The sequence below is a fragment of the Spermophilus citellus genome (genome assembly GCF_964194105.1).
Source record: "Spermophilus citellus genome assembly, chromosome: 2".
Taxonomy (NCBI): Eukaryota; Metazoa; Chordata; class Mammalia; order Rodentia; family Sciuridae; genus Spermophilus; species Spermophilus citellus.
In genome coordinates this window covers 249,323,591-249,347,218 of record NC_138183.1, presented here as the reverse complement: position 1 = coordinate 249,347,218, position 23,628 = coordinate 249,323,591, and the positions used below count along the sequence as shown (strand labels likewise).

Genomic DNA, 23,628 nt, shown 5'->3' with positions numbered 1-23,628 from the left:
TCTTCTTGATGGAGCTGGGGGATGGGAGGCGGAGGGGAGAGGTCAGCTGGGCCAGGTGGGAAGGGCCTTGGCAGCCTGGGGAGGAGCAGGTACCAGAGAAGGAGGGTAGTCCCAGGAGTGGGACAGTCAGCTGAGATGGAGAAGATGGCACTCAGGTGCGTGGGCTCCATGAGTGATGGTCAGTGGAGAAGGCAGGGTTGCCCTGGCCCAGGAGGACACAGCTAGTCCTGCAAGCTGGGCACATGTGGGGACGCTTTCAGCAATGAGGCCAGTGTACGTCACCCAACCACAATTTGTGGCTTCAACCTTGAGCTTGCCAAGCCCGAGCTCCCCAACTCCCAGGGTGACCGTAACCCAGGCAGTGTCCAGCATCCCCGTGAGGGGGCCCTCCACTGGCCAGCCAAGGTCACCCTGGTCCTGCCAGCAGTCCCCGTGCCTGCCTCCCCAGCCACCCTCTCACCTCTGGGCTCTGCTGTCCTTCCCTGCTCCCAGCTGCTGCCCGGGGCACTCCCCCAGCCTCCCTGCACCTGTTTCTTACACTAATGTGGCCATCCCAGAACTCCAAGGCCTGGAGTGACAGGCTAGGTCCTAAGACCCAGGTGAGGTCCCAAGGAAAGCTCCGTGCACTGTGAAGCGCTGTGGCAACCGACTCGCCACTCTTAGACCGCTGACCACCGCGGCTGTGCTGTTCTAGGTCTTGCTTGAGCCTGTTCTGGGCCGGGAAAAGCAGGTGACCAGACTCAACAGAGGGACAGGACTTCTGCATTGGACGGTCAGCAGGGACCCTCACCAGGGACCCTTCCCGGCAGGCTCTGTTCTGGGCATCCAGGCACCCAGGCACGAGGCCATCCTGGGGCAGAGGTCAGGGTCCACACCAAGACAGACAGCAATGCTCACCCACCATGGCGCCATTTCCTGGGGAAGGGGGAGGACTCCCAGCCCCACCTAGAGCCAGAGGGCCTCTGAAGAGACTTCCTGTTCCTGTTTTGGGGGTCTCAGTCTTGGATTCACCAGTCCTTGGCTGCGAGGTGAGACCGGGGATGTTTACATGAATCCAGGAGCACGGGCCCCATGGGGGCTCTCTGTGCACCTCGGCCCTCAGCGGAAACTTCCAGGTGCTTCTGGGACCCAGCTTCCAACTCCACGGCCCCCACCACTACCACCCTGCACTAAGCTGCCCTATGGACATAGCAGGGGCCAGGGCTCCTCCCTGAGAACACTGGTTCTCCTCTAAGGAGTGGCAGGCTGGGCCCAGAGCAGTTTCAGGGACAGTCAGGGACCCAGGCCTCCAGTCCAGGAGGAAGCTCTCAGACCGTGTGCTCAAAGGAATAGGCACAGAAGAAATAAGGCCAGTGTGATGAGGTCACCTACCCCCCAAAGAAGGCACTGGGAGCAGGGTGGATCAGACTGGCCGCTCCCAAGGGAGGATCAGACTGGCCGCTGGCCTGGGGAAGCTGCAGGCCAGAGTAGGAGCACCCCACAATCTAGGTCATATCTCTGAGCCCCTCCTGCTCCCAACACCAGGTCCCACTTCTCCATGGTTTTCCACCCCTAACCGACTCCTGTTCACCCTTAGACCAAAGCTCAGTCATCCTGTCTTCCAAGAACCTTCCTTTATCCCACCTTTCTGATTGTGTCTCTGTCTTTGTCCATTTTCTTTACTATAACTGAATGCCACAGACTAGATAATTTATAAAGACTAGAAGTTTATTCAGCTTTTGGTTCTGGAGACCCAAGGTTGAGGGACTGCATCCAGTAGGGGCCATCTTTGAGGAGCCTTCTTCATGGGGCCGGGGGAGATGGACAGACTGAGACAGAGAGAGAAACTGGGGACTGAATCCAGAGCCTCCCCCATGCTAGGCAAGTGCTCTACCACTGAGCTACATCCCAGTCCTTTTTATTTATTATTTATTTTTTATTTTAAGACAGAGTCTAAGTTACTGAAGGTCTCCCTAAGTTGCCTAGGCTGGCTTTGAACTTGCAATCCTCCTGCCTCAGCCTCCTAAGTCCCTGGGATTCCAGATGTGTGCCACCTGGCTAGGACTGCACACCATAGGAAGACAGGCAGGAGGCACTAATGCCATCATGGGGGTCCCACCCTCATGACCTCATCTGACCCTAATTACCTGCCCAAAACCCCCCTCCAAGCCATCAACATATGACTTTGGGGATGAAATTCCAACATGGATTTGGGAGGACAAACACCCACACCACGCCCTCAGCTTGTTCTCTCTGCTCCCTGCTTCTCGGTGGTGGCTCTCAGTTCATTTGTGACTTCCCATGACTCGTGGGACTCCATTTTTCAGCCACTGGATGCCACAGCACGTGACTTAGGATGGCGGGGGTGGGGGTGGGGGCGGGGGTCTGTACCCTGGATGTGTGTCTGGTTAGCACCCGTCTCTTACACCTGACCTCCAGCACTGGGAAGTCACAGCCAGGATCTGTTTTGGTCCCTCTGTGTCCCCAGCACCTGCCACAGAGCCCTGTACGTGGGGAAAGCACAGCCCAGCATTACTGAGTGAATGACTATAACACTGAGGCGAGTCACAGTGACAGAGCTGTCCCAAGGCCAGCCATGACTCCTAAAATTGGGAACCACCCTAGAATAATGGTTCCAGGGTCTCAGAGGGAGGCCAGACCCCTTTACAGCTCCTGGGGAGAGGGCAGGGTGGGGTCTCGGCTTGTGGGGGTAGAGACCTAGACCAACAGGTGCCCTGGGTGGTGGGGAGAGAACTCCAGAGAGGGACAGACTGGCAGGACCTTGCCACCTGAAGGAGGTTCCAGGCGGCAGGACTGAGGCTGTGGGTCCCGAGCCTTTCTCATGGGCCCCTCCTTCCCCCTGTGAGCCTCCTCTTCTTCCCACCAGTGATACCACCTCCCCTGTCCCCACGCCTGTCCCCACGCCTTCCAGATGCCCAGCCATTATCCCCAGCAGAGGACTTGCTTCTGTGGAGACCTGGGCTTTCTTGACTGGCCAGGGGCACCCGTTCACACACCCTCCACAGGATGAAATGTGGATCCTGCCTCGAAGGCCAGCCACGAGAGGGACAGCATGGGAGCTGGACAGCAAGGGCCAGGGAGAGGGAGTGCCAGGCGGGCTGTGGGGCAACTGAAGGACGGGGGGGGGGGGGGGGGGAGGTCAGCCCAAGATCCGGAGCTCCCCATGATGGCCAGAGGGAAGCGGAGGGTGAGGCTAGGGGCTGGGGGGTTCTTCAGGGACCCAGAGCCTCTAGGGTCCTCATCTCCTCCCTCTCCATCCTGTCCCTGTCCCTGTCCAAGATGGCTACTGCCTCAGTCTCCCCCACGACCCTGGGGCTCTCTAGGCCATGCCAGGGTCCCAGGGCCCAGCTCAGCCAGCCCGGCCTGGGGCTGCAGAGAGAGAGCCCTCTCCCCTCACCTGCCCGGGACTCAGGCACCTCCTGGGCCTCCCCCAGCCTCCCTGGCCCCCCACCTCTGCAGGGCAGCAGAAACCACCCAAGACCCAGCCCCGGGAGGGGATGGGAATCAGGACTGGGCTTCTGAGCCCAGGTCCCCTCCCAGAGTTCTGGGGAAGAAAGAGACATCATCTTCTGGAACCCTCCCCCAGTCTCCACCTGCCCCTGGGGGGCTCCAGGGTGATGAGCAAGGATGTGCTAAGCCCGGGTCCCCCTCTCCAGATCCGGGGGTGCTGAGCCTGCTCCGGGGCTAGGTTGGGCGGGCTCACCCCCAGCCCCTCACCTGCAGGCCCAGGTGCCCAGGCCCGGGCGCCGCTGAGGCCGGCGGGGAGGGAGGAGCTGGGGAGGGGGAGGGAAGGGGAGCCAGCGCCAGCCGTGGGGGCGGGGCGGGATGTGGTTGCCCGGCAACCACCACGCGGCAGCTCCGAGGAGGGATTCTTAAAGAGCCGAGCAGGAAGGTTGGGCCGCTGAGGGCCGAGGCTGGGCCTCGCATACCAATGGCGGCCACGGCCAGCCTCCTCCTCCCTCTCCTTCCCCCGTGTGGAGCCCAAGCTGGGAGGGCAGGAGGGCAGAGAGGAGGGGATACCCGAGCCAGGGGGTCCCTGCGGTGGGCAGAGCAGGGACCCCGCTGGGCTGCCCTCTTGTCCCCATAGGACAAGACCCTGGAGGGGTCAGATGGCTGTCCTGAGTCCTCTAGGGCAGGGAGGACTCCCACTTGAGGATCCTCAGCATCTTGCTTCGGGTTGCTCTCCTCCTAGGGCCTGCGTTCCCAGCTGTACAAGGTGGGGGGGTTCAGTTGAGGGGGCCTTGCTGGGGTCCAGGGAGGATCCTCCTGGTGTCCACCTCCCACCCGAGCCGGGGGCAGTGTTTTGTGTACATAGCCACCACCTCCTGCAATTCACTGCCCCCTCACTTCTGAAGAGTCTAAAATGCAAGCCCAACCCCGCTGCTCCGGGCTCCAGCACCTTCCATGATTCCCCATGGCTGTGGGGAAGGTTCCAGGAGGGGCCGTGGGCCTGACCCTACCTTCAACTCAGCGCACTCCCCTCTGCTGTGTCCCCTCTCCCGTAGCCCACCCCCACACACACCAGGCACATTGTCATCCACCGCTCCAGACATGGTGGCTGAAGCAAGGTCTATTGAGCCAATAAGTGGTCCTAAGAATAGCCCTTGGGTGCCAGGCCCATGCTGACCTTTGGAATCCAGGAGGAAGTGAGGCAGATGAGGCCCTCCTGCCATAGGCCACCAGGCCAATTAATGATAAACCAGCAAGCAAAGAGTAAAAGGTCTTTATAGAACCGTGCTGTGGACTCCAAAGGAAGTGATGCAGAAATAGGCAGATCCTTCAACTGGGTGGTCCGGGGAGGCTCCTTAGAGGAGATAACATTTTCACTGGGACCTGAAAGATAAGAAGCAGCCAGTTTGGAAAGAGCTAAAAGAAGAGTGTGTGAGACAGAGGAAACAGTATGTACAAAGGCCCTGGGGCATGAGAAAGCCAGGGCCATTTGAACAAAAAGAAAGGAGGCCAGAAAGTTGTGGGGGAGGGGAGAGCAGACCTTGGAATGCAGCCGGGTATTCATGGAGGGGAATATGGATTTTGTTCTAAGTATAATAGGAAGCTATTTGAGAGTTTTGATCAGGGAAGTGACATGATCTAATTTATATTTTAAAACGATCATCTGAACAAACCACTTTGGAGAGCAATTTGGCAATAACTAGTAAAGATGTGCATATACCACAACCCTGCAACCTGCTCCCAGAGAAATGCCGCCGGCACATGTGCACACAGACGTGCACAGATGACACCGCCGTTGCCCGAGGGAGGCAAAGCTGGGCACACCTGCCCGTGGATCGGGAGAGAAAGGACGGCCGGGTGTGGGGCTGCCTCACCCTGGGACATTCCAGCGTGGGTGAGCGGCGTGGGCCTGTACCTTTCAGGGACACACCAACCTAGGTAACCTGTTGTCACAGGGCACATGTAGTGAGTGCCCTCTAAAGAAAGCACTCGCCTAAATCAGGGGTGGGGCCTCTGCAGGAGCGGTCAGCTGCCTGCCGCTTGCCTTCAGGCTGGCCGTTTCCTTGCTCTAAGTGAATGCCTGAGCCGGGGTGACTGACAAAGAATAAAGGTTTCACGGTTCTGGTTCTGAAGCCCAGGACGGCGGCATGGGCGTCTGGTCAGGGCCTTCTTCCTGCAGCACAGCCTGGCGCAGGACACCACGTGAGCACCAGGCCAGCTCAGGTCCCACTTTGCAGAAGGCCACCAGTGTCATGGGGGGGCACCCTCATGACCTCACCGAGCCTTCCTCAGCTCCCAAAGGGTCACCTCCACACACCACCCACCCGTGAAATGTGGGGTTAAGCTTCCAGCACATGAACTGGGGGGACCTGCAGACCATAGCGCTCACATCTGTGCGTACACGCACTTTTCTATGTAAGAAATAAGTGGAAAAGGGTCCCAGGAGTTGGGGGGGCGCCGAGGGGCTGCCAGGTGGGAGGGGACGCTGGAGGGAGCAGCAGAACCCAGGGTGCCTCCTTGGGGAAGTAGGACCCACCCCGCTGCAGCTGGGCAGAGGAGGCTGCCCGCCCAATGCTGGGCAGGGGTGGGGTCCACAGCCACCAGCAGGCCCTCCCCAGCCCCCTTGTTCCCTACCTGCACTCTCCCCAGCAGTCTGCCAGGGCCCCAGCCCCTCTTCCTGCAGAGATGGCAGGACGGCTGGCTGGGGCCCAAGCCCTCTGGGTAATTGGGTTTCAGGGATGCTCATGGATATGCTAATGGCGGGATGCTGAGCGCCTGCCCTGGCTCCTGGGGGAGGGGAGGCCCAGCAGCAGCGGGGGTCCCACAGCACCTGGCCCACCGAGCTCTGGACTCTTGGGAGGCCAGTGCCTAACCCCAGCCCAGCTCCTCAGCTTTGGCAGCTGGGTGACCGTGAGCAAGCCACTGGTGGGAGGGATGCTGAACCTCTGAACCTCTCCTATCTACCAAGTGGCCAAAATAACAGGACCCCCTCCTCGGGCTCCTGGTCCATCCCACACCTCTGGCCCAATGCCAGGCACAGGGGACAGGGGACGTGCTGGGTCAAAGCCCCAGTAGCCAGTTTCTGGTTTGGTTGAAAGTTAAGAGTTCCTACGGGACGAAGTGTGACAGGCCTGCGGGCGCTGCCTGCTGAGCGACAGGGTGACTCACTTTCCTCTCGCTGTTTGTTTATGTGTATTATCCAATTTGGGGCAATGAATCTGAATTTCTTGTGTAACCAAACGCCAGTGTGTGGAAGGTGCCCAGAGCCGGGCGGAGAGCCGTGTCCAGGGGATCTCTGGGTCTCTGGGGGCTTGGGGTCCCGCGGGGCGTCCCAGCCAGGAGATGGGTCTCCAGGGGGCCCTCAGGGGCAGAGCCCAAGGAACCCAGGCAGGAAGGGGACAGAGAGTCCCTGTCTCAGGAGACCACAGCCAAGTCACCTCCTTGGAGCTAAATGACTGGCTGGGCAGCTTCTGCAGGGACAGCTGTGTGGCGGGAGCCCTCAGGATGGCCAGAGCTGAGGGAGGGTGACGGAGGTGCAAGGGAAGGGAAGGGTCTGGAATGAGGTCACTGGAAGGAGAGCAGAGTCCAGGAAGGGATGCCCGGCGGCGACCCCAGCTGCCCTCAGAGGAGAGGCAGGGGCCGAGCTCTGGGGGGCAACCAGCCAGGGCCGATGAAGTCCAGCTCCGACTCAGACCCACAGAGTCCAGATCCCACCGCGTCCCCTGCCTGGGTGGCCTCAGGCCAGCCCTGGCTGTGAAATGGCCCTGCACGCCCGTGGCTCCCCAAAGGCTGGTGACCACACCCACGCCCCCAGTCTCCTCCTGCCTGCGCCTCGGGCTTCCTGGCCACCGCCACAGCCAGGCCCAGTGACTTCAGTGTGCCCCCCCAAAGTTCACGTGCTGGAAACTAATTCCCATGGGGGTAGTATTCCAAGGCAGGCCTTTGGGAGGAGATGAAGGTTCCTCGCGGTACCCATGCCTTGGCCCTGGACCTCCCAGCCTCCAGAACTGACAGCCAGTGGACCTCTATTCTTCATGAATTCCCTAGACTCAGGCATCTTGTTGGGTTTTGTTTTTTGTACCAGGGATTGAACCCAGGGGCTCTTAACCCCTGAGTCACATCCCCGGCTCTTTTTATTTTTTATTTAGAGACAGGGTCTCAGTAAGTTGCTGAGGCTGGCTTTGAACTTGTGATCCTCCAGCCTCAGCCTCCTGAGCTGCTAGGACCACAGGCGGGCGTCACCGCACCTGGCTCGGGTACTTTGTTACAGCAACAGAAAACTCACTGAGACAGGCCCTCCCCGCTGTGACGGTTTTACGGCAATTTTAATTTTATCATCTGGGGCTCAGAAAGGCCTCAGTTAAACCACCTCCCCATTCCCAGAAGAGGACACCAAGGTCCTAGGAGGTGGAGCCACTGGGCCAAGGCCGTGGTGCACTGGCTGCTCCGGAGGCCCACGGTCATTTCATCTCTATGGACCTCAGTTTCTGCCCCTGGGAATGAGGTGGGGGTGTGTCGAAAGGATCCTCGGGGCTCCATGATGAAGCTCACTGGGGACACACTGAGTACCCTGAGGCCTCCACTCCCTGTCCCCTCCCAAGCCAGGAGAGTGAGCACACTCACCGTTAGGGACAGTGACCTCAGCCTGGGGGACTCGGCTTGTCAAACACGGCAGCTGCCCTCACAGCTGGGAGGCCTCCGAAGTCTCTTGTTTTACCTTCAGAATTCAGCACGTCTCACGGTTGATTCCACCGCGGACTGCTCCTCCTCTGAAGCCTGTGTGAAACGGACGGGACTCAGGAACCACGGGATTCGGGGACCACAGTCCCACCTGGGCTGCGGGAGGCAGGGGATGGATAGCCGCCTCCCTGGCTGTCAGGAGGACTGTCCGGGACTCAAGGGAGCCAGGCTCAGGGCGGGTCAGGGGCAGTGGGGCCCCCCAGCACCTTCCCTCTCTCACCAAGGCTCCCTGGCATGGGCCACCCCTGTCCCCGCAGCCCTCCTCTCCCCTCACTCTGCCTCAGCCACAGGGGGCCCTGCCTCAGGACCTCTGCACGGCCATGTCAGCCTGGCGCATGCTCCTCCGGGCTGGCTCCTGTTCACCCCTCTGGACTGGCCCCACTGCCCCCTCCTCTCATCTCCTTCACAGCCTTCGCCTTAGTGACACTGGCTTCAGCTGTACTGATTTTGCTGTCTTTGTCCCCCTCCTAGACCAGGAGGCCCTTGCCGTCTGTGTCCCAGTGCCCCAACACACAGGGGCAGGGTGCACATTGTCAAATGGTAGGAGCTGAGCTCCGAGCTCCCAGGGGCACGGGAGGAAGCGGCCAGGCCAGGGGCTGGGGACCGAGGGCAGCAGCCCCAGCGCCTGTCTAGCTGTCCCGGCAGCCAGGGAGGTGTGTGGAACCACAGGCAGGGCCAGGAGGAAGGAGCCTCCAGGGACACACAGAGGGGCTGGCCTGCTGCAAGGTCACCGCTGGGCGCCCAGCCGCTCCCAGCCCGGGAACCTGCTCAGCGCTTTCCTCGGGTCACTGCACCACGGCCTTCCCTCGGGCACCCCCACTCCCCCCACCACCTGGAGGACTTAGTCCCTGTCAGGGAGGCCAGGCAGACGGGGGAGGGGACAGAGGTACCCACAGGCCCGGGCAGGCTGGCGGCCACTGTCCTGAGAGAAAACAGGAAACCCCTTCCCACTGAGGGTCTCAAGGACTTTTGTTGTTGTTTTAAATATCAACCTATTGATTGATTTATTTATTGATTGATTGATTGTGGGGCTGGGGGGGAACCCAGGGCCCCGCACACCCCAGGCCCAGGACGGTTTTAACTGGGCAGCTGGGGTGAAGTCGGAGTGGTCGGGATTTTCCTGGGGAGCAGGTTGCCCTCGGTGGCTGAGCACCCTGGGTGTCCCCCAGACAGGGTGGGCATCAGGTGAACTCACGGGCCCAGGCCCAGCATGTGCCTCCGTGGCCCTTCCTCCCTTAAAGAGCTGTTAAAGGGGCTGGGGACATAGCTCAGCTGGTAGAGTGCCTGCCTCGCATGCACAAGGCCCTGGGTTCCCTCCCCAGCACCAAAAAATGAAAATAAAAAAGAGCCGTTAATAAACAACACTTTAAACCAGGCACGGTGGCACACGCCTGTCATCTCAGCGACTCCGGAGGCTGAGGCAGGAGGATCGAGAGTTCAAAGCCAGCCTCAGCAATGTGAGGCCCTAAGCAACTCAGGGAGCCCCTGTCATTAAATAAAATACCAAATAGGGCTGGGGATGTGGCTCAGTGGCCGAGTGCCCCTGAGTTCAATTCCTGCTATCCCCATCCAAAAAAAAGCCCTGATAATTTGTGCCTTTGTTGGTATAAAACAAATATATTTATCTTGTGTTTTAAAATATTTTCTTTGACCTAGAAACTTTTTTTTTTTCTCTGTTAAAAGCAAGGCTCCTCTGGCCCCTGTCCCTGCCTCCCGAGTCCAGGCCTCAGGGTCTCAGACCTCTCTCTGTCCCTTCCCCTCCCTCCTGCCAGGCTTGAGGCTGCGAGGCCCAGGGGCTATGCTGCCCGTGTCTGTGCCCAGCCCTGCACACAGCTGGCACTCAATTAAAGTGCTTCGTGTAGAGAGTGAAGTAGGGGCCTGTGTCGCCTTTGTTCCCGGGCCTCCTCTGACCTTTAGTGACAGTGGCCAAGCATTTGGGTCTAACTGTCTCCCCCGCACTGGGCAGTGGCCACCTGCCAGGTCCTAACTAGGCCGGGAGCTGGGGCACAAACTGGGGAGACTTCACCCTGCCCACCCCCGGGACAGCCACCAGAGCTGGGGACAGCCACCAGAGCTGGGGACAGCCACCTGGGCCGGGGGCAGCGGGGGCCTGGGCCTGGGCCTGGGAAGGTATGGCGCGGGCAGAGGGGCAGGGGGGCTGGCGGAGGGCACTGCAGGAGCAGCAGGTGGTGGCGGGAGGGGCCCGAGAGGATGTGTGGCAGCCATGACTGGCATCCAAGGAACGTCAACGTCACAGGGGCAGCACTGGGCTCGGGGCCAGCTAATGGAGCCCAGGGAGGTGTGGCAGGGTCACATCCAACGCAGGGGACCACCTCGACCCTGTGGGGATGGTGGGGCACCTCCAGAGCCTCAAGGTGGGGTGCCAGGTGGGGACCTGAGCAAGCCCTGAGCCTCCCCAGGGCCCCGAGTCAGCCTCACCAGGCCCACTGCATCCCTCCCGGAGGCCAAAGACCCCCGGCTGAAAGAAAGAGGGGGCCGTGGAGCCACCTGCTGAGGAGGGGCCACCTGTCCACAGCACCAGAGTGGTCGCCATTCAGCACATGGACTCATTAGAGGTATAACTGGCATGAAGAGGGTGACCGGTTAGTCCTTTCAGCCTAATCTCAAGTGTGCACTAGTGACCGTAGCCATGGCCAGGGGTTCCTTAGCTCTGTTGAGCGGTGGTAGTGGTCATTTCTGTCTGGTCCTTAATCAGGATTCTAGACTTTTTTGTTTTTAGTTGTTTATTTATTTATATTCGGTGCTGAGAATCGAACCCAGTACTCACACATGCCAGGCAAGTGCTCTACCACCGAGCCCAAGCCGCAGCCCCCAGGATTCTGGATCTATCCCCCTGGGTGCCCCGTGTTGGGGACAGCTTGCATTTGCTGTCCAGTATTTGTAACTTCCGAGATCTCAGAGAATTGCATTTTCAAGTTATCAGCCAGAAAAAATACCAATGGCGGTTAGAAATTTGAACATGTTGTTTGTGATGATCGAGACGCAGTGCTTCTCTTCAGAAATTTATGCTCCTGGACAAAATTGAGGACTGAGGGCTTATTCCTTTTCAGTCTTTAATGAAAATACATATGAAACAGGTTGCCCCGGGGTCGCCTTAAGGCTCAAAATGGGTGTTTTTCTTTCTCAGCACCTGGTCGTTATTAGCCAATTACCTGGAATTTTTTTTTTTTTGTACCAAAGATTGAACCCAGGGGTGCTTGACCACGGACCCTCATCCCCAGCCCTATTTTGCATTGTCATTTAGAGACAGGATATCACTGCATTGCTCAGCACCTCCGCCATTGCTGAGTCTGTCTTTGAACTTGTGATCCTCCTGCCTCAGCCTCCAGAGCTGCAGGGATTACAGGCATGTGCCACCACATGGGCTCATATTTGAAGATAGGGTCTCACTATGTTGCCTAGATTGGCCTTGGAACACCTAGGTTCAAGTGATCCTCCTGCCTCAGCCTCCCAAGTAGCTGGGAACACAGGTGCATGCCCAACGCTCAGTCTTTCTTTATTTGGAGAGTAGGCTGTTCATCTTGCTAAATAATTTTCAAAGGACTCTGCTTCTAGAATATGCCAGTTGTTACATATCTTGCAGATCAGAACTGGAGCGTTCTGGGCAGAGCCAACCGCTAGTGCTGCAGGAGCTAAAAACTAATGTGGCCCTGTCACAGGGACACATGCCTGTAATCCCAGCCTCGTGGGAGGGAGGCTGAGGCAGGAAGATGGCAAGTTCAGCAACTTAGCAAGACTGTCTCAAAATAAAAAATAAAAAGGGCTAGAAAATGTGACTCAGTGGTTAAGTGTCACTGGGTTTGATCCCCAGTACCAAACAAAACAAAAACCCCACAAATTAATTTTTGTTTATTCTTATTACTGAATATGAATTTCTGATCAAAACACTGATTTGAACACTATAAACCAAATACCTATTTCTGCAAGTTGACTCTTCAGTTTTGGATCTTAAAATTCAAGTGACTGCTGGGTGTGACCGTGCACACCTGTAAGGGAGGAGGATCACAAGTTCGAGGCCAGCCTCTGCGACCGAGTAAGAGACTATCTCAAGATAAAAATCAAAAGGGGGTTAGGGGCAAAACTCAGTGGTAGAGCCCTTTCCCAGCATGCATGAGGCCGTGGTTTGATCCACACACACACAGAGACCCGTTTGCTGGGGTCAGGTCTGAGCCCTGGAGTGGACTGGCTGGTCACATGTCCCCTGCCTCCTTTCAGATGGGAAGTGTGCAGGGTTAAGAAAATGGGCCATGACAGGCAGCCCTCCTGGGCGGAGCCCACCTCCTCCCCTTCCCTGTCACCCCGGAGCCTCAGTTTCCCCATTTGAAAAAAGGGTGGAGGTCCATCTGTGATTAAAGCCTCCAAACTGAGGAAAGCCGGGGGGGCAGAGGGGGCCCAGGGGCAGGTGAGGCGGGAAGGGCAGCCAGAGGCCCGCGTCCGGGAGCTGCAGAGCCTGGAGCTGCCCTGCTTCAGGGTGGCAGCCACACCCAGGGACCACCTCCTGAGGGTCGGCACTGTGCCCTTCTCAGTTGTCCTCCTGAAGCCTCCAGGCCTTTTCCCTTGGACAGCCTGGTCCCCTGGGGACTGGGGACAGCCTTCTGGGGCTCGGGTGGCTGGTCATGAAGGTCCCTGGGGAGAGGAGAACGGAGCCTCAGGGAACCAGGCAAGGACACCAGAACCCTCACCCAGGGGCCATCTGAGGTTGGCAGGATGGACACAACAGACTGGCCCCCAGGATGCCCATGGCCACGGGGACCCCAGTGCTGGGCCTCCCTACCCCTTCCCACCCGTGGCCAATAAGGCCACCTGGCCTGGCCTCGACCGCCTGGTGGAGGCCTCCCCTGGAGAGGCCCTCTCCCTGCTCCGCCCCTGGCTGGCGGCCTCAGCAGGTCACCGGCTGGCTGCCATAGGCCGAGCCCACCCAGGCGGGGCTGGGGTGCCTGGCCATCCCCTGACAGGGGCCTGCAGAACAGCAGGTCAGCACCCCCCTCCTGTCCCTTCAGGGCTGGCTGCCAACCCCTCTGGCTCAGCGTCCCCTTTGAGCAGGAGCCAGCTAGTTTGCAGCCGGTGTTAATTAAGAGCGAGAGGTGATGGGGGAGGTGAGCGAGGCCACGGAGGGCAGCTTCTGCCAGCCACCGGCACAGCCCCCAGGGCCGGGGGAGCCCAGAGCAGGACCTGGGCCCCCAACCGCACTGTCCTCCCGCGCTGGCTCCTGGGCAGAGCTGCCCAGCGGCCCCGCCCCCATCCCTGCGGTCAGATCTGCTAGGGCAGGAGCAGGGTCAAGGCTGCATGTGGCAGGGCCCACCGCTTGTTGGACAGGACTTGGCAGAGGCAGGCCCTAGGCCTGGCAGGGGTGGAGACAGTCCGCCCTGGCAGTCCCCCTTGGGGTCTGCCTGCTTAGAGTCAGTCAGACCCAGCGCCGACCCCGCTGCTGCCACTGGGACCGATCCGGGCCTTGGTCTTCTTCTCTGTAAATTGGGAACAGCAGCCCCTGCCCGTGGCCGAGCCGTGATGGGAAATGGGGTCACCTGTGCCAGACACTCAGTCTGCACCTGGAAAGACGCTCTCCCCGGCAGGGGGGGGGCCGAGATGTGCATTCCTGGGGCACAGGCCACTCCAGCGCCCCGGGAGCCAGCCTCCCACGGCCTGCCCACAGCCCCCGCGGCCACTCTGGCCTGACTGGCCCCTGCCTTCCCGCGGCCCGCTCCTGTTGTGGGAGCGCAGGGCCGTCCTCGCCTCTCCATCTTAATTAGCTGCTTGTATTAATCTCGCAGTAAGGTGGCGTCTTGCAGCCCTGGGTTTCAGGCTGTGGAATTAATTATTCCCCAAGCGAAAAGCTGTCAGGTCTGGGAGACCAGCCACTCGGAGCCACCGACACCACTTAGCAGCGTCCACGCTTCCGCACGCGGCCCTGGGGCCAGAGCCGGGGGAGCCTCACACAAGGGTGCCCCCAGGCCTGGCGGTGAGGTGGGGACGGACCAGGCCCCACCCGGAGCCAGGCCTCCTGATACCGGGGCTGAGGCCCAGCTGGCCTCCCCACCTGGGGCCTGCTCACTGGACCTGCTCCCTGGCACCACGTCCCCTGCTTAGCACAGAGGCACTCTATGGGGCCAGGAGGGGGAGGCCAGGCCGGGCTGGGGGCGCTGACCAGCCCAGCCCTGCCACTCCGGAGGAGGGGCTGCCAGCCTCCTGGTGGAGGCAGGAGGAGACAGCCAGCCCAGCAGAGGCGGGTGGACCGGGCTGCTCTGGAAGGTGGAGGCCTTCAGACCTGCTCTGCCTGGTGGTCTGCTCTCATCCAGGCAGGGGGCTCCGCGTCCCTCGACATTCACCCCAACCCCAGGAGGGGGCGGTCCCGCCTGATCCCACCTGGCGAGGCGGACATGGGTGCTCCTCCCTCCCTGGTCCTAGCCGGTCCTGGTGGCTCCTAGGCAGCACCCACCACACGTGCAGTGGCACAGCTGCTCCTGGTGGCTTCCAGTCTGTGTCCCTTGGTGGCCCCTCTGGTCAGGAGCAGGGCTTCCCTGTCCTCCCCACCCTGCGTCAGGCCAGCCTCCAAAGGGCCTCGGGAGACACTGGGGGTGAACGGATGGTGCCTGGCAAGACCCTGGGCACTTGTCACTTGCACCCATGTGCAGCTGCTCAGGGTGAGCCAGGACCTGTGTCCCCATCGCTGTCACCCTACTAACCTCAGGTCCACTAGGAGCCTCCATGGGGGAGGACTGCTGGCCCCTCTGCTGTCCACCATCATCGGTCCCTCCTTGGGCTGGGAGGCCCTGTGCCTAGAGCCTGAGGGCACAGGCTTCTGATGGGCCACCCCCTCCCTGTCCCCACAGCCCCCTGTCCCCAAGCCGCTCTACACTGACCTTCTCTCTCTCTCTCTCTCTCTCTCTCTCTCTCTCTCTCTCTCTCTCTTGCAGCCAACAGCTCCCTGCTTGGAGGTGGAGGTGGTGAGTGGACCTTCCTCTCTCGGCTGGGGACGGGTGGCCTGGTGACATCTCCTTGCCCCTGCTTCTCGGCCAGGCCGGTTGCTGTCACCGAGGCAAGCTGGAGGCCCGGTTCCACCACAACTGGGCTCCCTGGACAGCCCAGTCTCCCAGCCCGGGCCCCTGCTCTGTGATGAGGGCGGACCAGTGCTGCACCCCTCTGCCATGTGGCCTCAGGAAGCCCTGTGCCCACTGGCCCGGGTCCCCACCTATGAGGACGACGTGACCATCTCTGCCCTGTGCTGGTGACCCAGGTGGCTCTGCAGCCAGGACAAGGTCTCATGAAGTCGGGGGCACTCCGCCCACAGCTGAGGCCCTAGGGCACTGGTCACTCGCTGTTACTGATGTCCATCAGGGAGCAGGGACTGTGGCCAGCAGGAGGTCAGAGGTCAGGGGGCCTGGTGGCCAGGGATGTGGGCCAAGGCCAGTGGGTGCACGGGGTAAGGGGGCCTCCGTGGCCTCCGTGGCTTCCTCCCATCAGCTGCCCACCAGGCCCCACAGCCCCTCAGCGGCGTGGGCCCTGCTGGCCCTGCGGCCGCTGTCTGAGCGGGCAGCAGGATGATTGGTGAGCCGGGGGCCAGGGGTTAATGCGACGCCGGATAAATCCCGGGGGCTGTGTTTACGGCAGTGGTGGCGGGGCCCAGGCCAGGTTTTAAAAGGGGGAAAATAAAAGGGGCAGCGGAGGTCAGGAATAAATAAGAACAGCTTGAGAGCTGGGGGGCCAGCCAGGAGGGGGGGCTGCTGTGGCTGGAGACTGTCCCCTCCCTCCCCACTTCTCCTCTAGCTGTCCCTGTGGAGGTCACAGCTACCGGGAGGGGATGTGGCGCACACTCAGAGGCCCCTCTCAGCCTGTTTTGGGAGGACTTGGGGGCTGTGGCTGATTGGCGCCTGCCGAGCTGCACCCACAGCACCCTCTCCTGTGTCCCCTCAGTCACTGCCTGGTGACCGAGTTCCCACTGTGTGCAGGCCCCAAGCTGGGTGCCAGGACAGTCACTGCTGGACCTCAATGGGCCGTCCCTGCCCTCTGAGCTCACAGGGCAGAGACAGAGCCCCCCACCACCCAGGGCGGTCTCGGGGAGGCACGGGCCGTAGGAGCTGGGCAGGGACACCTGTCCCAGCTGGGGCACCAGAAAGGCTTCTGTAGGAGGTGCCACTGGTACTGAGCGAGAGGCAGGTAGGAACGCACCCCAGGAAGAGAGGACGGAGGGGTGTCCCAGGCAGAGGGAACAGCGCAGACCGGGAAGGAGGACGTGGAGCAGGGTCCTTGGAGCCTGGCCCGGAGACAGGGAGGCCAGGGCTGGCGCAGGAGCCTCAGAGGCCAGCAAGGAGCTGGGTTCAGCCACTCCACTTGGGAAGGTGGGGTCAGAACACCGGGGGGCGTCTCAGTTTGAACTCGGCTCCTCTTCCTCTCTGAACCTCCATCAGAGCCAAGGCCTAGGTCCTTGTGCCGCAAGGTCCCCATCACCTTCCAGACTGTCCCCCCAAGTCCCTCCCTCCCACTGGGCTCCAGCCACGCCCACCGGCCTTCTGCCCCAAGGCTCTTCCTGCAGAGGTCCAAGTGGCCAATGCCCGCCCTCCCAGTGCGGCCCACCTGACCCCCAGCTGACTTTGCAGCTTCCCGGCTGCCCCGCCCCTCGCCCTGCTCTGGTGTGGTTCTCCCGGAGCATGTAGCTCCTTCCAACACGCCACGGTTCAGAGGCTCCTTGTCACCCGTCCCCAGAAGGAAAGACTGAATCACCAGAGCTGGGTCTGGCCCTATAGTAGGTGCCTAGAGCGTGTGTATCGAATGGCGGATAAACCGCAGGGACAGCGGGGACAGCACCCAGGGTGGTGGGCGAGAACCTGTGGGTTTAGGAAGAGCAAGGGGTGGTGACCTCACGCTGGGAAGTCGTGGGCCACCTGCGCTGGCAGCCTGGGGCATCACGGGAGCCGCTCTGGCTCCCCCTGCAGCCTTGGGGGTGAGAGGAGGCTGGAGCCGACCCACTGCCTGACGGATGGGGCGCCCCGAGGAAGTGGGACCTGAGTCCAGCCTTTTAACGCTGCAGAGATTTATGGAGCCGCCAAGTGTTCTGCTCGCTGGGGCTGTCACTCTGCTAATGTGATGGGAACAAGGGAACAAGGTGGGGTGGTGGGGAGGGGACTGTGCTGGGGACAAGGCCTCAGTGGGTGGGGGCCTACCCAGCTGCAGGCTAAAATGGAGCCAGGCACAGGTCCCTGTGACATCCCCTGCCCCCGGATCTGCCTCATGGCTGCTGCCACCCCTGTCCCCAGCCTCAACCCTTGGCCGCCACGTCCCCACCTAACTGCCTAAAGACCCTGGAATTCCCATGGGCATGAAGCTCCTCCTGAGGGGTGTCCCCTCCCCAAGGTCAGGGTTCCAGGAGATGGAGCCCCTAAAGCCGCCCTGCTCTGCACCTGCCCTCCAGGGCCACCTGCCTGCCAAGGGAGGGACAGCTGGCCATCCGTGGCTGCCTCGCTGAGCAGGTGCCGGGCAGCTGGGGCTCCTAAGGGGGCCCAGGCCCTGCGCTGAGGGCTTGGGTGCAGTGGCCGGACGTCTGAGCTGCGAGCCTGCAGTGGCTCCGGCTGAAGGAGGGGCTGCAGCCCTCCCTGACTCGGTGAGAGCCCCCAGGGCTGCCGGGGCTAGGTGGCGTGGCCCACCCGGTGAGTCTGGGGGAAGCGCCCCACTCCCCATCCCTGCCTGGGTGGGGGGAGAGGAGGCCATGGGACTCCGCCCTCCGAGAGACCAGGTGTGACAGGAGGTTTCCCAGCAGCTGGGGCATTAGACTTGGGTTCTGAGGGGCCGATAGGAGCTCGGCAAGGGTGGCAGGATGGCCAGCCGCAGGAGGGGCACCTGCAGCAGGAGCAGCCCGGCCTCCCCCAGAGCTGCTGGCCTCAGGCCCACCCCTCTCCCACCTCCCTCCTGGAAAGCCTTTTATTGGCTCCATAAAAGACTTTGAAACTCTCTCCTGTTGAACTGTGAGAGGGAGGCGGGTCCTGGATCGGGGTGGGATCGACAGGCCTGACGCGCGCCTCTCCTGTTTATTAGGACTGAAATGTTTACTTGGCGATAAGGAGCCGCTTTCTCGGGGAGATTTGTGCGCTCTTTTTCAATTACCCCTCGTCTTTCTCTGCCACTTTTGCACTAAAGGGATAATAAATGTATCGGAGCGTTTCAATTATTCATCTAAATCATGACTGCGCCTGCCACGGCCAAGCTTTAGTGACAGATTAATTCAGGGCCACCTTCCTCTGCCTGCCTGTCGCCATCTCTGCTTGGGCCTGGCCAGCTCCCCAAAGGCCAACTCCAGGGGGTGGGGCAGGGTCAGGCAGGAGGGCAAGGCAGGCTGGGCGGAACCAGTACCCCACACCCACATTCCCTGCCTGGGACTCCACCCCGCCCACCTTCAAGAGCCAGCCTGCCACGCCCCTGCCTAATGGCTGTGCTCACCGGCTCCTAGGCCCTCATCACACATCCCTGTGTGTCCTGTGAACCTGGCCCCAGGGTCCTCACGCCTGGGAGAAGCCTGGTGGCTGGGCCTCCCTCATAGCCTTCAGCTGGCACTGGGCCTTTGCACATGCTGCTGCCTGAGAACCCCTCTGCTGTCCATCTTGTCCAGCTGTCACCTGCTCTGTGTTGGGGTAGCCTGTCTGGCCAAGCCTCAGCTCTACTTAATGGGGCCTGCTGGCATTGTCCTTGACACTGGGGTATGGTCACCTGTGCCTGTTGTGGCTGGTGTTCTAGGGCCTTGATGTTGAGATGTTTGTCTGTGCGGTTGTTCAGGAGCGACCTGACTCCTGCCGTGGGGCCACCTACGGGCATGCACAGGGCAGGCAGTACTCAGCACAGATTTGCCTCTGGCCAGGCTGTGCCCAGGTGCCCTGCCCACTCCCCCTCCGCCCAGCCCTCCCCCTCCTCTGCCCTCCTCATACCCACAACCTGGGGACGGCTGCACGGTTTCCCTCTGCCCTCTCTGGCTCCCTCTCCCTCTCTCTCTGTCACACTGAGCTATACCCCCAGGCCTTTAGTCCTTTTTTTTTTAGTTATAGATGAACATAATACCTTTATTTATTTTTACGTGGTGCTGAGGATTAAACCCAGTGCCTCATGCATGCTAGGCGAGCACTCTGCCATTGAGCCACAACCCCAGTCCCCTAATTTTTTATTTTGGGACAGGGTCTCACTAAGTTGCTGAGGCTGGTCTCAAACTTCTGGTCCTCCTGCCTCAGCCTCCTGAGCCACTGGGATGCAGGCGTGTGCCCCGCATGGCTTCACTCATTCTGTATTGCTCTTCTCTGTCCGCCTCAGGTATTCTCTGCTGCCTTTCCTCGCCTTGGTTGCTCCCATTTGTCTCTCAAACTGTTTCTCCTCCTCTCTTGCTCCTCCTCTTTCTCCCTATCATATCCCCCCCCATTCTCTGTTCATGGACAGGATTAGTGAGGTGTCTAAGCATTCAGACCCCAAGCAAGGGCTGCCTGTCACACAGCCCGCCACCCCTGCTGGCACTATCTTGCCTGCCCTGCTGCTGAGCTGCGATCGCTTCCTGTGGCCTCCAGGAAGAGGTTCAGCTTGGGCCGCGCTGATGAGCTGCAGCCTGGCTCAGTGAGATAGATGATGCGGCCTGTGTGGCCCTGTGGGCCACCTTAGTGCTCTCAAGACCAGGCTGTGCACAGCACCCTCCCTGGCTGTGCTGGGCTCAGAAGAAGCAGGTGGCCCAGGGTTCCACCAGCCAGTCCAGCCCCTGGCCGGGTTGGTGGGAGTGCAGGCTGCGACTGTCCGGGAAGGGTAGGGGTGGCTGTGTTCAGCACAGAGGGGAAGGCCCAGAGGCCCTCGCAACTCCCCCTCCTCCCCCACAAGGGCCCACTGTGCCGGCTGTGGCTCATGCTTGTAATCTCAGTGGCTTGAGAGGTTGAGGCAGGAGGATCATGAGTTCAAAGCCAGCCTCAGCAACTCAGTAAGGTCCTAAGCCACTTAGCAAGACCTTGCCTCAAAATTAAATAAATAGATAAATAAAGGGCTGGGGACCTGGCTCAGTGTAAGCACCCCTGGGTTCAATGCCTTGTACCAAAAAAAAAAAAAAAAAAGGCCACTGCATTAGAGTTTTTACCAGAATTCTCACGTGCAGACCGGGCCCTCTCCTTCGGGCCCCTGGTCCAAGGGCCTCCACCTCTCCTCCCTGTGTCCCTCAGTCCCAGTTTCAGGCCTCTGCTGAAAGCCTCTCTCCACCCCTTTCTGCCCCTTGCTTCCTCCTGTGCCTGCCCCCGTCCCAGTACTGGTGACGTCACAGCTGGACATCCCCTCCCTGGAACTGGGCCTGCACAGGGTGGCCACAGGCACAGGGGAGGCCTGGCATGCTTTGTTGAGCAGGGGGCTGACGTGCCCTTCCCCAGGGACAGCCTGCAGCCTCCTGCACCTGCCTGACTGCAGCCCATGCTGACGACGGTGCTAAGGGTGACTGCGCGTCCTAAGCGCTCACTGCACGGACCATAGGCCCCGGCCGGGCCTCTCCGCACACTCTTGTGCCCTCCGCCCAGAGCTGAGGGGCACACGCTATTGGCACCTCCGTTTGGCAGATGAGGAAGCTGAGGCGCCGGGTGTCTGGAGCTGTGCTCCCTCCCCCACCTGGGTAAGGGATGGGGACCGTTCCCCTAGCAGGGACTCTGGCCCTTGCTCCACGGCCACAGTGTAGGCCAGGCAGGCCCATGGGGCTTGTGCCCTGTCCCCAGCAGGCGAGATGCCACCCAGCCCCTGCATGCAGCTGCCACGGGGACTTTTAATAACGGGAGTGATTTTTGCATGATGAATGAAGCACGGTCGTTGTGTACATAATGAAGCCCTAATGTTTTCAAATCCCCATTTAAGGAGCTGATCTCACCCCGTAATGAATTTCAGATCACATCATGGAACTGTCGTCCATCCATCTTTTCCCTGGGGCGCCCACCCTGGTGGCACCTTGAGGGCGGGGCCTGGCGAAGTGGGCCCTGCTCCCACCCTGGACCGAGCCCCTGCCAGCACAGAGCTGGGGCCGGTGCAGGTTTGTTGACTGACTGAGCGACCAGAGGATGGTCTGACAAGTGCATCCTCTCAGTCCCTGCTCCCGAGGAAGTGAACAGAGGTCACAGCCCAGACATCTGCCCCAGATCCTCGGGTACCCTCCTGGGGAGGCCATTTCCCATCTGCCCTGCGGGGCCTGGCCCCTTCCAGCCTGGTGTTCCCTGTTTCCTTCGTCCAAGAGGGAGGCTCAGACCTGCTGCGGGAGCTGTGGGTGGGCCACAGTGTGTGCTGCCCCAGGTCCCCAGGCGGCCCCCAGCCCCAGACCTCCGTGCCTTCCTGGGCTGGGAGGTGCCCCTCCCTGGGCTCTGCCCAGGCCGCTACCTCGGCAGCCCCTCCTGCCAGGCCCAGGCTGCAGAGGCCCAGCCAGGAGCCTTGCGCAGGGCTTTCCCAGGGATCTCTCCACCCGCAGTGCAGCCTGCTCCTGAGTCTCGGAGGCCCTGAGGGCTTGGAGGGCCAGCAGATGCTTGCCTAAGGCCTGCGACTGAGGCTCGGTCTCACCCTCTGTGACCAAGTACTAGGCACTGTAGGCCTCTCCTCCTGGGTGCCCCGCCAGGGAGGAGGGCCTTGCTATGGAGACTAGGAACTGAGGCGTGGCCAGTGGGAAGGTGGAAGAGCAGAGAGGGACTAGCGCTGGGAGGCTCCCCGCCCATGAGTCCCTCGGGGCTGGGGCTGCTCTGTCACTGGAAGCAGGGCCCCCACTGGGCCCCAGTGAGCTCATTGCAGAGTCTGGGAGACTTGGGCCCTGGGGAGGCAGGCCATGACCTGTTGACCTTGAAGACCTGTCCTCTCTGCTGTCTTTCCTGTTCTGTGGGCCCACAAGAGCCCAGGAAAGGCCTTAGGACCCCTGCTTTGCTATGTGACTCTGAGAAGGTGGCTTTGCCCCTCTGAGCCTTTGTCTCTACTTCTGTAAAATGGAGGTTACTCTTCGCTTTTGCTCTGCCTCTTACTGTGAGACCCTGGGCAAGTTGCTACACCCCTCTGGCCTTCAGTCTTTGTCCCTCAGCCACCTCCCAGAATGTCACTGCTTCCCGTGACTCTCAAGGCCCAGGTTCTTGCCTAAAGTCATTGACAATCTTGTGGCAGGATTTCTGGGAAGAAGACTCCTGAAGGGGTACCCGGGGCCAGATCCACAGGGTGGTGAAGGCGGAATGGCCGGTGGAGGCTGGCCAGGGTGTCCTGCCCGTTGGCAGGGTATGGCTGTCCCCCCCATTCCCCAGGCCACAGGCTCCTGTGTTCCTGTAAATAATTAATTAGCCCCTACTTGCTTGTTTGTTTAGCATGAGGAATGCTCCCCCACTGAGACACATTTATTGCTGAATAAATTTAAATATCTAATCTTCCCTTCATGAATATTACAGCACCCTAAATAGCCGCCAACTCATCCTCAGCGCCTTGGCAGTGACCCCTCTGGAGCCTGCCTGCCCCGCCCTGCCCCTCCCCCCCCTGGCGGGGAAGGATGGGGAGCCAAGTGGGGGCCCTGGAGGCCGAGAGCCCGTAGGATGGAGGTGGTGGGCAACCATGCAGGGGAAGTCGGGCAGTGGAGAAAGGTGAGGGTCCCCAAAGAAGTCCCTTGATTGGGCGGGGGCTGCAGAGGAGGGCAGGGCCACCTCGAAGGTCTAGAATGAAGTGGGGCAAGGCCAGGCCAGCCAGCCAGGGCAGGGGGCCCAGTGGTAAGAGGGACAGACATCTAGTGGTCCTAGAGGAAGTAGGATACCAAATTACAGCCACCCAACCTCTGGCTGTGACAGTGCCAGGTCTCTCTCTGGCCCTCAGTGTCTTCTACCAAAATCAGAAAAGATGGCAGTGCCTTCCAAGGAGCTGGAGGCTCAAACCAGCCAGCGCCTGGCCTGGGCCGCGAGGGGCTGGACGGAGCCAGCTGAAGCCAGGGCAGGGCCTATATGCCCAGCTACTCCGGAGGCTGAGGCAGGAGAATCACAAGCTGGAGGCCAGCCTGGGCAACTTAGGGAGAGGTTGTGTCAAAATAAATAAAATAGGGGATGGGGCGTGGCTTAGTGGTAGGGCTCTTGCCTAGTGTGTGGAAGGCCCGGGGCTCTCTGGTGGGGGCAGAGGGGTGGAGGCAGCAGGAGGGGCCAACAGGAGGGGCAGAGTAGGCCTCAGGGGCATCTGTTGGTGCCACCACTGGAGGAAAGCTAAACCTGGTGGACAGATACTTGAAGAAAGTCCTCACCCCCCAAGTGGGCTCAACAATCTCCCCAGGAAAGGTTGAGCTGAAAGTTTTGAGGGGTTTTTGGTGGCAGGGGTCTTGAGAGCAGAAGGGTTGGTTGGCCAGTGAATCAGGGACACCTCACCTCCCACCAGACAGCCCCAGGGGCCAGGGCTTTCCCAGTTGCTCAGGGGCTGGCCTGGCGGGAAGGAAGGACACCT

The 23,628-nt window shown here is 60.6% G+C and overlaps 1 protein-coding gene and 1 long non-coding RNA gene across 3 annotated transcripts in view; both read left to right on the top strand.

The window, feature by feature from the left end:
* The window catches only part of MACROD1 (mono-ADP ribosylhydrolase 1), a 137,134-nt gene that overhangs the window by 109,087 nt on the left and 4,419 nt on the right, over nucleotides 1-23,628 (top strand). For both annotated transcript variants that reach the window (XM_081280799.1, XM_081280800.1), the window contains exon 4: nucleotides 15,126-15,155. In XM_081280799.1, the coding sequence (XP_081136925.1) occupies nucleotides 15,126-15,155 (30 nt within the window). The remainder of the gene's footprint in view (nucleotides 1-15,125; nucleotides 15,156-23,628) is intronic.
* Nucleotides 15,162-22,571, top strand: LOC308642161. Its single transcript, XR_014020489.1, has 2 exons — nucleotides 15,162-22,304; nucleotides 22,343-22,571. It is a non-coding gene; the product is annotated as an uncharacterized lncRNA (long non-coding RNA).